General features: G+C 33.1%; 1 protein-coding gene across 4 annotated transcripts; it reads right to left on the minus strand.

The window, feature by feature from the left end:
- Positions 1-1,268: 1,268 nt before the first annotated feature.
- LOC18098334 (regulator of nonsense transcripts UPF3) lies at positions 1,269-8,928 on the minus strand. 4 transcript variants are annotated; one of them, XM_024599454.2, is made up of 14 exons: positions 8,772-8,928; positions 8,502-8,649; positions 7,457-7,563; positions 7,238-7,333; positions 7,027-7,125; positions 6,809-6,888; positions 6,015-6,122; positions 5,122-5,266; positions 4,514-4,587; positions 3,349-3,802; positions 3,005-3,103; positions 2,763-2,881; positions 2,612-2,659; positions 1,269-1,962 (listed from the first exon to the last, which is right to left on the minus strand). In XM_024599454.2, exons 2-13 carry the CDS (start codon positions 8,645-8,647, stop codon positions 2,624-2,626), a joined length of 1,563 nt encoding a protein of 520 aa, XP_024455222.1. In that variant the 5' UTR covers positions 8,648-8,649; positions 8,772-8,928; the 3' UTR covers positions 1,269-1,962; positions 2,612-2,623. The 4 variants fall into 4 exon arrangements, with proteins under 4 accessions (XP_024455222.1, XP_024455223.1, XP_006385051.1 ...); XM_024599455.2 differs by having other exon boundaries at positions 4,514-4,584; positions 8,502-8,928; XM_006384989.3 differs by having other exon boundaries at positions 8,502-8,928.
- Between the last annotated feature and the right edge of the window lie 3,035 nt (positions 8,929-11,963).

Raw genomic sequence — 11,963 nt, forward strand, 5'->3', positions numbered from 1 at the left:
TTTCTCAATTACATGCGTGTACACAAATTGATACATGCTCAATTAAATCATCATTCTCATATTAATATACACCAATTAAATGCAATTAACAAGCATAAAAAAATCAAATTACATCAATCTCATAATTCCCTATTTTGGCCGGCCATAACAACCCATCACACCATAAATTTTTCTTTGTTATTTTGACCCATTTCTACAACATCTAGCATCCTCCCATGCTAAGTTAACAATTTCAGAACTAATTATTCTTTCCTCTAATTTTGCCCAAGAACCCTAATTCTTTAAATTAGGGATTTCCTAAATAAACTGTTAAGAACTTGAATCAATACTAATCTTCATGGTTGGAGAGTTTGCTGCTTCTTCTCTCAATTCTCATTTAGGAAAAAATCTCATTGTTTTTTGCAAGAATGAAGGAGGGTAACGTTTTTCTCCTCTCCTAGGCTGCTGCCGTTCAGCTTATAAAGAAAGGGAGAGTGACATTTATCATGTACAAAAACACCCAGACCTTCAGACTTCGAGCTAAAATTGGCATTTAAAATCATTCATGCCTATAATCATACATTAATTCATTTAAAAATTCTATAATACTTTTCTAAATATTTCCAATCCAAACTTGTAAAAAAAACCTCCATGAATTTTCAGGTTAAAAATATATACCATGCCCTTTACATTCGCCGAACCATATTTCTCAAATTCATACACATCATTTATACAAAGTTTAAACAGACTATATTGAATTTCAATAAATTATATCACAGAACATCCTTTCATCGTGGATTTAATCTAGGGGTTTCCAAGCACACTTAATCATTATAGATCAAATTCATCATTATTTATTATAACAGAAGCAGCCATTGATCAAATTCATCATTATTTATTATAACAGAAGCAGCCATTGATGTTTCATTAAAGTGCCCAGGTTTCAAATTAAAGAGCTATCCGTGACACAAAGGGGTTGGAAACTAAATTCAGAGTCTGTTAATTCTTGTTCTAGGCATCATAACTCACAAAGAAATGCAGCTACTAAATGCAAGAAACCACAAAAACAAGTACCAGAGAGAAAGAGAGAGAGAGACCTGGGATGGGTTTTGTGAAGAGAAGTCCCACGTCAAACAGGCATATATGCAGTGACCATGTCAGAGCTCGCGTTGGGGCTTAAGAAATGTTAAAAAGAAAACACAGCAAATTCACCATCCATGTGATGCAGAGGTTTTTTTTTTTTTTTTTTTTGAAATGCTAAACCAAACCCATCACAATCCATCACCGTGTGTTGTAACAAGGCAATTTCCCATTTCAGCCAATACAACACAGACCGATTAGTTCCTACCAATTACAATATTCATCCACGCTTTTAAAATCCTATCATCAGTCAAAGCCATTCACAACAATACCAAGCTTTGCAAAAGACCCACACCTTCTACACTTCGACAAGAACCCAGTATAGGTAGCCCTAACTCACGAAACCGCGTGTAGCAGACTGCTTAACGAGACATACATATAACAACTAAAGGAATCAAGGTAGCAACACTTTGCTGTGATATATACACAGTTTAACCACGGGAATCCACCTATAGAAGTAGAGAATATCCCAATATCCAGTCAGTCAATGGCAAGAATGAGGACACAAATGGCTGCTCCGTTGTGTAGAACCCAGTAAAGGGATAGATGCCCTGGCAAAAACTGTGGTCTTATGTACGATTATAACAATGATATCTTTTTCTCCTTCCTTTTCTCCTATTCCGAGCTGTCTTTGACTAAGATCGGGATTTCACCAAACCCAAGTATTAATTACATCAATACCTGCATCATTGATGTCAACTTTGAATTTTCTTCTAGGTTTCCCAAAGAAAAACCTTCTCCACTGCCGATACTTCAAGCCTGATCATCTGTATAACAAAAAGGGACAGCCGCCAGCATACAGCAACTGCATGCTCCAAAATTTCACAGAGACTACACATTCCACTGCAGAAGTAATGCAAGACAGTAAAACATCATCAACTCGCCAAAAAGCCTTAACCAGAAATCAACATGATATCCATCAACTCAAGCAAAAGGCTGCTATTTAATGAATGAAACAGATGTAGTTGACCACTGAATTTAAATTTAGAATGGTGATGAATTTAGATCTATTATATAATACACAATTATTACGATCAAGATGCATACAGATTTGTTTATGGTCACGTTCAACAAGCTTAGTTGCCATTGACAACCCTAATGCATCTACAATATAATTTTAGAAGCCCAAAGCCCATCCCTTCATGTGTCAGAGTACTGGTTATCAAACCATCCAAATGTTGGTAATCATTGGTCTGAATGGTCAAGCTCATCATTAGGGACTAGGAGGATGCTGGCTCAAAAGAGGGAAGGAAAAGGAAGAGATAACAAGAAAGAGGAAGTGATGTAAGGAAGCACTAATATTGTGGCCTACCCGCACAACCCCCAACCCTCCAACTTTCCTCCAGTCAGTTTCATTCTAAGCATATAAAAAGGCAACAGGAAGGGCACAAGATTTAGGATAAAAAAAGAAAGGCCACTAGACTTATCATAAATGTTCTTTAGTTAAAAAAAAAGTAGCAAACATTTACAGGGAAAAACAATAGAGACTTACCATATCAAAACACTAAGAACCAGTTGACTTTTGAACCCAGACTTGCTTCTGTGAATCCAGGGAGCAAACCTTCAAGATATCAGTAAAAAAGAAAGAAAAGCAAAAAACAAAAGGAGGTAAAGTTTAACATCCAAAAATTAAGTGTAAGCACCTCATGGGACCCATAACCAGAAGAACCACCTCTTTTAGGAGTTTTTGCCTCAACAGTGGAGCCATCAGCATCCCTCACAATATGTGATGGTCCCCGACGACCAAAATGTTTATGTGATCCTACATAAAATCAAGCATCCAAGTTGAAACATGTAACTCATATTCATGATTAACACACATGAATTGCCAATATAAATGCTGAAGCAACATATAAGTTGAATGACAAACAAAAAAAACACTAACCATTATCTAAAGAAGAATGATTACCACGCCCACTTCCAAGAACTTTTACTTCTCCACTCCTTAAATTCAAGGAGTCAACTTTTACATCACCATGGTTTCCTAGGAGATTAAAGACAAAAGTTACTAAAACAAGTCACTTGAGGGTAAAACATCCTGCAGCCGAGAGTTGTTTCATCTTCAAACTGGTTAAGGTTTTTTTTTTTTATTTCATGTGCTGTCATATGCTTGTATTCTGCAAGTGGAATAAGCAATCATTTGAATTTAAAACGCAATTGCAAGGAACTCAAATGTCTCCAATATCACAGCTATGAACATATTTAGGCTGAAGATGACTAATGGCTTACCTTGTGAAGAATCAAACACCGACTGTGTGGATTGACTTGCAGATGATAACAAGGATTCATCACTTGCATAGGATCCATCTGATCTGCGGAGAGGAGTCCACACTCCACGATCAGGTCTATCCTTATTTCTGGTGCGCTTTTCCTGCTTCTCATTTGGAAAACCATGCAAATCATTCCCAACAACCTTGTCATCTGGTGTTCCATTTGCATCCTTCAAACCCAACTGTGCATGTGGAGGCCGAGGAGGACGTTTTTCCTTCTCTAGATTCGAGGTTTGCATCTGTGGCTCAGAATGGACTCCAGAGGATCGAATATGACGTGAATCCTTGTTTAACAGTATGCTTCTGATCATCCTTCCACTGGTTTCACGCCGCTGGCTCTTTAGAGCAGTCGAACTAATTATATTTCTATCTGAAGATGATATGCTCTGTTGCTGAGACATGGTGCCAGTAACCTGCAGAATCAATAACCATTAGAAACATGGTTTCAAAAATAACTAAGGTATCTCATGGTAATCATGATAAAACAAATGACAAAAGCGGGCAAAGAGTCATTTAACAACCAAACATAACTAAGCATGAATTATGGTTAATAACAGATAATAAACACATTTCAAGGCTAATCTCTCAGTCAGAATATGGGAAAAAATATTAGTTAACAGCATTCCAATCAGCACCGGTTAAGCATAATTATTTCAATCAAGAGCAACCCAGATATTATTCTGTGCCATTTCATTTGGCACAAGCCAACAGCAGACAAATTAGTTGCAGAACATCCATCTAAGAAGGGTCCCCACTAACACGAGATTGTACAGAAAAATCATGCCCTACTGTCTGTCTATGTATTTAGTATCTTCACCAGAATTTTTGCATTAGCTTACCTTTTGCACCCTTCTATTTAAGCAAAATTTCCTTCCTCTTTCTTGCATCATTTTCCAGGTTACAAGACATTAAAGAGAGGGGGTGAAGGAGTGAGAAAAGGTACTATCCAGTTGCATATTACAATTCCTCAAATACATCTCCCTTATCCTGCAACTTTCCCTCTTGTGATGCATTTCCAAGGGGCATTGAGAACATTAAACAAGCTTTCTCCATTCACAGTGTGCTAAGGTAACTCTGCCAATTGAATCACTAATGAGGGAGGACAAGAGAAATGGAAGGCTCACCAGTGAGATTTCCTTCTCCTTCCCTTTCAGAAGCAGGATTTTCTTCTTCCCAGAATCAGTAATTCCAGAAACTACTGAAATAAAAACATTAGTAACAGGCCATGCTCGATGACAGTGCTGGGAGTATAAGTATATTGAAACAAAAGGATAAAAATAAAATACACATGGATTCTAAGAAAAAAAGGCTCATTTAAATATCTATAGAACCCTGCATTCTTCACTTCCTTCCTATTAATTATGAGATGAAGGTACTTAAAATATCAATAATGGAGCAAACTGCGAGTCAACAATCTCAGACAAGTATAGGGAACATGTCAATGCATCTCTCTTCTGGGAAGAGATGCAAGATAGCCTGCAGCTTTTTCTTCTTATAAGAAAAAAGATTTATTCATAAAAATTAAGAACACGAATTTACAACTTTATAAAAAGGAGAATGAAGGGTGCTTTTCACCAAAAAAATGAAACAAGTGCTAATGCATTCCCTCAAATAGTGAAGAGGCTGAATGCAATTTGTAATAGCATACAGTATTAAGACCATAAAACAGGCAAGAACATAGTATTCAGTTTAAGCATCCTTGAAAAGCTAAGAATTAAGTTTCTCATCATACCGCTTTCATCTTCTAATACTGCAGTCCCAGACCCAGAACCCAAAGTTACAGCATTAGAAAGTTGCTGATCATCTCGCTTGGGAACGTGCACATAAGTTGATTTGTCTTTTCCACTTGTGCTTTTTGCAGTGTCCCTTAAAACATACTGCCCATTGGGCAGGGGAAAGAATTAATAATTTCCAAAAATATTGCATCTCAACATTCACTAATTATGGTTTCTAAATGGTTAAACAAACTTAAATATGCAGGTGAGGGTCAAAGGAAGGACTATGCAACAATATGGAAATGGAATCCTTCAATGAATAAAGTAACAAGATCCAAGCAAGCACCAACCCAAAAAATTCTAACAGGCTTGTATTTCCTATTGACAGGTAATTAACACCAAAGATGTTTTCTAATAGAAAACATAAATCTTCAAATACAATTCATGGTTTGGATCTAGAAAACAAGCACAAAGGACAATGTTTTCACCTTTTCTGATGTACAATGTTAATGTACAATATTTCTGTATTCCTCGCATTTTACCATTTCTGGCGAACACATGATCCCAACATGCAGAATAACCTCAAGATAGATTTAAGGCACTATCTACAACTTGCAGGGTAATTTAGAACAATACCTCAACAAATACTAAAGAAACAAGACATTAAATGTTTTCCATCTTCAGAACACCACTACACTGAATAATTTAAGCTTCAACCACTTGCAACGCTTGTTTCAATCATCAGGCCCCCTTTAATAATTTATCAAGCACTGCCAGGGATGCAGATTATACCAGGCTCAAAGTTCCATTGAAACAAAATCACGTAAATCACAGAAAACATGCAAGCTAGTAAAATAACTTCACAAACACATTCCCCTATGTGACTTCAGGAATAAATATAAACATGTACCATTGTTGTTGAAATTCTCTTCTTCTCAGAACCCCGTTTCAATGAGGATGAACTAGGACTTCCACTGCCACCAGCCCTTCTGCTCAGTTTCCCATTGGACAATATCCTCTGTCACCAAAATCAGAATTACTTTATGAAATTGTTATGGTTACATATAAGATAACCAGTAAAACAAAAAAAAATCATGCAAAGAAAACAGCCACACAATCAAGGAAAATACATCAAAATTGAATATCAGTGTCAAGACTTTAAATGCATATTAAACCATGAAATGAGCAAAGACATGTGTGCAGTGCACTACAAAAGAAAGTTATTCTTACTGCAAGTAAATTCCAGCTTTAAGTTATTCTCACGGTACCCTTTATTAATAACTACAGAGAAGAGTTTAAAAGGTACATATTTTTATTATTAGCATCTGAACTAACGCAAGGACTAAAATTGTGGCTCGCAGTCTTATTTCCCAGCGCAAATAATTGTGAAAGAAAACTAGAAAACCCAAAGTTCATGGGAGGCCATTTTTTGAGCTTGTGCTAGAGTTATGTTAAGATTTTTTTTATGAAAAGGTGTTGCTACATAACATCCAAGAAAAAGAATAATTGCCCAATTGAAGCGATTGTACATGCTAAATGGATTCATTGCAAATTAATATACAGTAATTAACAAAAGACTGTCCTGAATTCACCGACACTAAAGCTATTCACAATAGCATATAAAATTGAAAAAAAAAAAAGCTGCTTAAGTTAATTGACAATATTTGCATCTCTCAGTCACAAATATTCAATTTCAAACAATACCCGAGGTCCATTCTTAGCAACTCTTTTCTGTCGAACAAAGTCCATTAAAGGTGTGACAATGGGAGCATCTTTTGCAGCACCTGTATATACATCATGGGAAAATATCAAGCAAGACTAAACGAAAAATGAACTCCAATCCAGACAATCCAATCATGCATTCCCCCTATTTCTAGTACGATTATTTCAAAACGCTGCCTTTCAAGATCTTTGTGACTAACCAGCTCTTTCTGCTTCTCTTCTCTCCAGTTGTATTTCAGCACTGGGAAGATTCTCGACAGGCTTTGCAATTAATTCAAGGAACTCCAAATACTCAGGATCTAGATGTCAGCAAGGAAATGATTGCATTTACAAATATCAAAATGATGAAATGTTAATTTCATATCAACAAAAATTCGTCAATTTGATTCCACAAAAAAAGAAATCAAATACCTTTTGATATGGTGCCTTCCCGACCATCCTTCTTAGACCACTGTTTTGGGACGCGCTGTGAAGGAGAATACTCAACAATAGCTTTAAACTGAGTGCCTAAAAATACATGGAATAATAAGTTATAAAGATTATCTTACATCAGATCCTGCAATGAAAGACCGTGGTTTAAATACAAAAATATTTATATGTGGCCGCATGATTAGTGTATTAAAGATTTACCTTTCTCATTAACAAATATGTGGCCATTAAAGAACTCAGCAAAGTCAATAACATCCTCAGGCCTTTTGAAATCAATATAGGCTCTAGAATATGATTGATGCTTCTGGCTGGGAAACAATTTTAAGAAACAATCAGAAGGAAATACTATCAATCACACAGTTCACTCAAAACATGAATATGGGTTGAAACCATCTATCTTCACGTGTCATAATTTGATTATAGAAATCAGTGACTTGAAGAAAGGGTTGAACTTTCACCGAGAATCAACTCTTTAGAAAAGCAATAATACAACCGTCTAAAGTCTAATAAAATTTTGAAAAGGAAGCTATAAAACAGTCAAAAAGAGAAATGCCATGACAATTTGCAAACTGAAATTCCCTCCAAGAATCCAAATATTTCATCGATTCTCCGAGACATATAAAGAGGGGATATGAAAAACAGTAACAACCTATATTCAATTGCAGACTACCTAATTCTTTTCAAAGAATAAGAAAAACAAGATACCTGTACCACATTCCACTATTAGGGGAAAAAAGAAACTCCTTCACAGTCGAACAAAGGAAGCCTATAACTTGATAGCTACTTATAGTTCAGAATATGAGCAAGGAGAAAGAAACACAAATCGATCATGACAGAAGTTGAAGGATTAGCAGATAGATAACTTAGCACTCTCCTGTTTTCCCTGGTTTAATTAAACAAGGTAAATCCAAGCACATAAGCTATCAAATTCTTAAACATAAAAAAAACCCAGATAAAAAAAGGAATGTGCCAAACAGTCAGGAGTCTCGTGTTCTACAAAATTCAGCTAGCTAATTTCAGTTGATTGCCCATTACGCACCCAACCAATCCCCTTGTTAAAAAAATTACCAAGTCTATCCAACTTCATTCGAGGTAATAATCAAACCCTACCATACATGGAGCAAGGATAACATAAAAGAATAGAGGCAAAACTACCTCAAAACACATAGAAAGCCCTAGACGACCCTATACGAAACTAGAATGCTAGATAAAACCCTCAATCAGGTAAAAAAATGTAAACCCTAACCTGTTGTTGCCAGGACGATAGGAGAGCCAATTGTAGCGGCCAGAGAAAGCAACATCGATTTGCTCGACAAACATCGGCTGAGAAATCCCCGGCGGCAAGTGGCGGACCACCACTTTGGTCTTGTCAGACTGACCACCACCCTTCATGACTAAAAGAAAACAAAAGGAACAACAAGAAACCCTAGAAATCTAAAATCCCCAAATCGAAAGTGTAAAAACTCAGATGGTTTGCAAATTGGTTTAAGAAGATCGAAAATCAGTGTAAGATTACATCTTAATCGCGTGGAAATCGAATCGATCGAGAGAGATTGCGTGCCCTAATTTTGAAATCGAGCCCTGATCGCCATGCAGTAGGAAAGTCAGAGAGAGAGAGAGAGAGGAGTGTCGTGGGTATGTGTTGTGTAAAGGGATCGAGAGAGGGAAAAGGTGTGTCTTCGTAATCGTGTATATATACGATTACGGAAATTGGAGTAAATTATAAGTTAGTCCTTATAGTCTTACAAGAAGAATTAAATAGTCTTTTTAGTCTTAAAAACTAATTGGTTAGTCCTTTTTATCCTTTTTTTTTAACAAATAAAAGAAGGGGGAAATAAGTAAATAATATAAAAATATTAATGAGAAAGAAGGTATTTTTAAAATAAATTAATATTAAAATTAAGTATATATTTTTTAAGGGACTAGTTAATTAGTTTTTGAAATTAAAAAATATTTAATTCATTTTGTAAACTTAAAAGGAATTAATTTATTTTACTACTTTATGGATTTTTTTTTAAAATCATTCTCCAAATATTTTTTTTTTTTTGGAATTCAAATCAACTCCTTGTCTATTTTTTCTAATTTAGTTTATCCTAGGTTTCAGAGTATAGAACAATATCGTTATTGTGTTTGGAATAGATTTTCAAATTAAGGAATTAATTTTAATTATATGGGGTGAAAATAGTTTTTGGTAATTAATGATTGTGCTGATCTTATTAGTATTTGAAGTAACTAAATATTTGGCTAAATTCTATTGATGTACTTTTAATATATAAAATAATCAATAAGGATTGTAATGTATTAAAAATAATTTAATAAATATATTCATTTATATTAAATAATCTATAACTTTTCAAACTTACATTACTTATGTTTATGCTTTTTTATGGGAGTAATTGTTAATTATAGAAGGAAAAAAAAAGGTTAAATATAATGATATATAGATATATCATTTTAATAAAATCACTATATGAAAGAAAAATGAAATTGACTTACATAAAACACTAGCTTATTTGTTATATGTAAATGTAATAGTAAAAAAAGACAATAATAATGGAGAGAGTTTTTTATATTAATTAAGAAAAAGACATCAATAATAAGCTATTTTGCTATTGGTTAAGCAATTTAAAAAAACAAAATCTGCATGGCAGGCTCATATATAATTATTGATACTATTATAAAAATATTAAATTTTATTTGAAAATTATGAGATAACATGATTTCTTAAATATTATTTTGATGATTTTATTTAAAGATAATTTAATAATAAAATATAAAAACTAAAACAATTAAATAAATAAAAAAGGTTGAAGGCCATAAGAATCAAGCCCATTTAAGCTTGCAAGGCTCGTGAGTGAGTTTGATCGTTTAAAATAGTCAGGCACTTTTGTGTCTGTAAAGTTAGGCCTACACACTTGATTTATAAATTTTTTTTTTTATATGAACACAGACAATGAGACATTCATTGGAATAAAGATGGTTGAAAATTCAATGTATTTTTATCTAAACATATCATACAAATCTCAATAACCCAATTTTCAACTCCCAAACACTCTATAACAAGGCTAAAAACTCAAAATAAAACTTAATAAAAATAAATTTTAAGGATTTCAATCTTATTTTTTTAATATAATTAAAAACCAAAATCACCTCACCCAACTCTCCTCTCCAAGATAAATATAATGACCATAAAAATCGGCATTTTATGGTTAAGATATCACATGTCAAGCTCTTTCTTTCTCCTCTTTCCTTTTTAATAACTCAACTCTTTTATCTCAACAAGAAGGGTATAAAACCCGAGAAAAACAAAGTTTTAGAGTAAAAATATAAAAAGTTAAAATCATGAGGATATGGATAAAAAAATAAAAAAAATCACAAAGTTTTAAAGTCAAAATATAAAAAGTTAAAACCACGAGGACCAGGTCTAAAAAACAAAAAAAATCAAGGACCAAAATAGTATTTCTTTCATGCTCCTTGGACAATTATAATTACATCATGTTTTTTTTTTCCTTGTCGAAGGGAGTGAGAGTGATTTTGGTTCATAGCTATATATGTTTTTGCCTACTACTTGAAAATAAATCTTAGTACGTCACAAGGTAAAAGACCAAAGTCTCCCTGTTATTGAAATCCATCAACCAGTCTCAGATCTCCTGCACAATATAAAATGAAAACAAGTGAAAAATCGTACACAAGTGGCGTGAATGGTGGTTAAAAGAACATCTATATGAATATATATATATATATATATATATATATATATATATATATATATATATATATATTATTTTCTGGTCAAGGGAGAAAAGTAGTGGTGACTGAACTGTATTTGGGGCAGATTATTTTGGTGGTGTTGAGACTGTAGTAATAGTTATTTTAAAAAATATTATTTTAAAAAATATTATTTTAAAAAAAATATATTAAAATTTTAGTTTTTTAATATTTATTTTTGATATAACAAATCAAAATAATTTAAAATTATAGAAAATTAACTTGAAGCGGAAAAATTTAGAAAATGTTATGGATGAATATAAAGTGCAATTTTTTTTTCAATGTGCGAGAGAAAATGCAATTAAGAATAAAACCTAAGAAACTAGTTATAAAATACATCCATGGAAAATTGAAGATAGTTAATGAAAGATTTACACAAGATCTTACTCGTGATCAAATAAAAATCTAATGAAATTAATCCCTTTTGAACATGTAATAACTTTTTGTGAAAAATAGAATAGCCATAAAAAAATAAAAAAATAATAGATGTTATAAAAAGAACTCTACAATATCCAACCGAGGTATGAAGAAAATCCTAATAGATGAAAGTCTTTTTTTTTTAATAAAATTTTTTAGTGATTTTCACATCATTTTGATATTCAGATATAAAAAATAATTTTTTAAAATAAAAAAAATATTATTTTAATGTATTTCCGAACAATTTTTTTTTTGAAAAGCAATTACTGCCAAACTCTTAAACAACCTCTAAAAATTGTGTACACGTTTTTGTAGTAAAGTATATCTTATGGTTCACAAACATTTATTGTACTGTACTTTAAAAGACGTGGAAAAAATACAATGCATTTACTGTGGATATAGACTTATTGTACTGTTGACACAGAATGTTTGTACTATGGACAACACTATAGCGCACAAGAGCTTTGTTTTTGCTGTTTTTTAGTTAAAAAGTCTTGCTAGGAGTATTGTCTTTTCTTTTTTT

The sequence above is a fragment of the Populus trichocarpa genome, chromosome 4 (assembly GCF_000002775.5).
Source record: "Populus trichocarpa isolate Nisqually-1 chromosome 4, P.trichocarpa_v4.1, whole genome shotgun sequence".
Classification (NCBI taxonomy): domain Eukaryota; kingdom Viridiplantae; phylum Streptophyta; class Magnoliopsida; order Malpighiales; family Salicaceae; genus Populus; species Populus trichocarpa.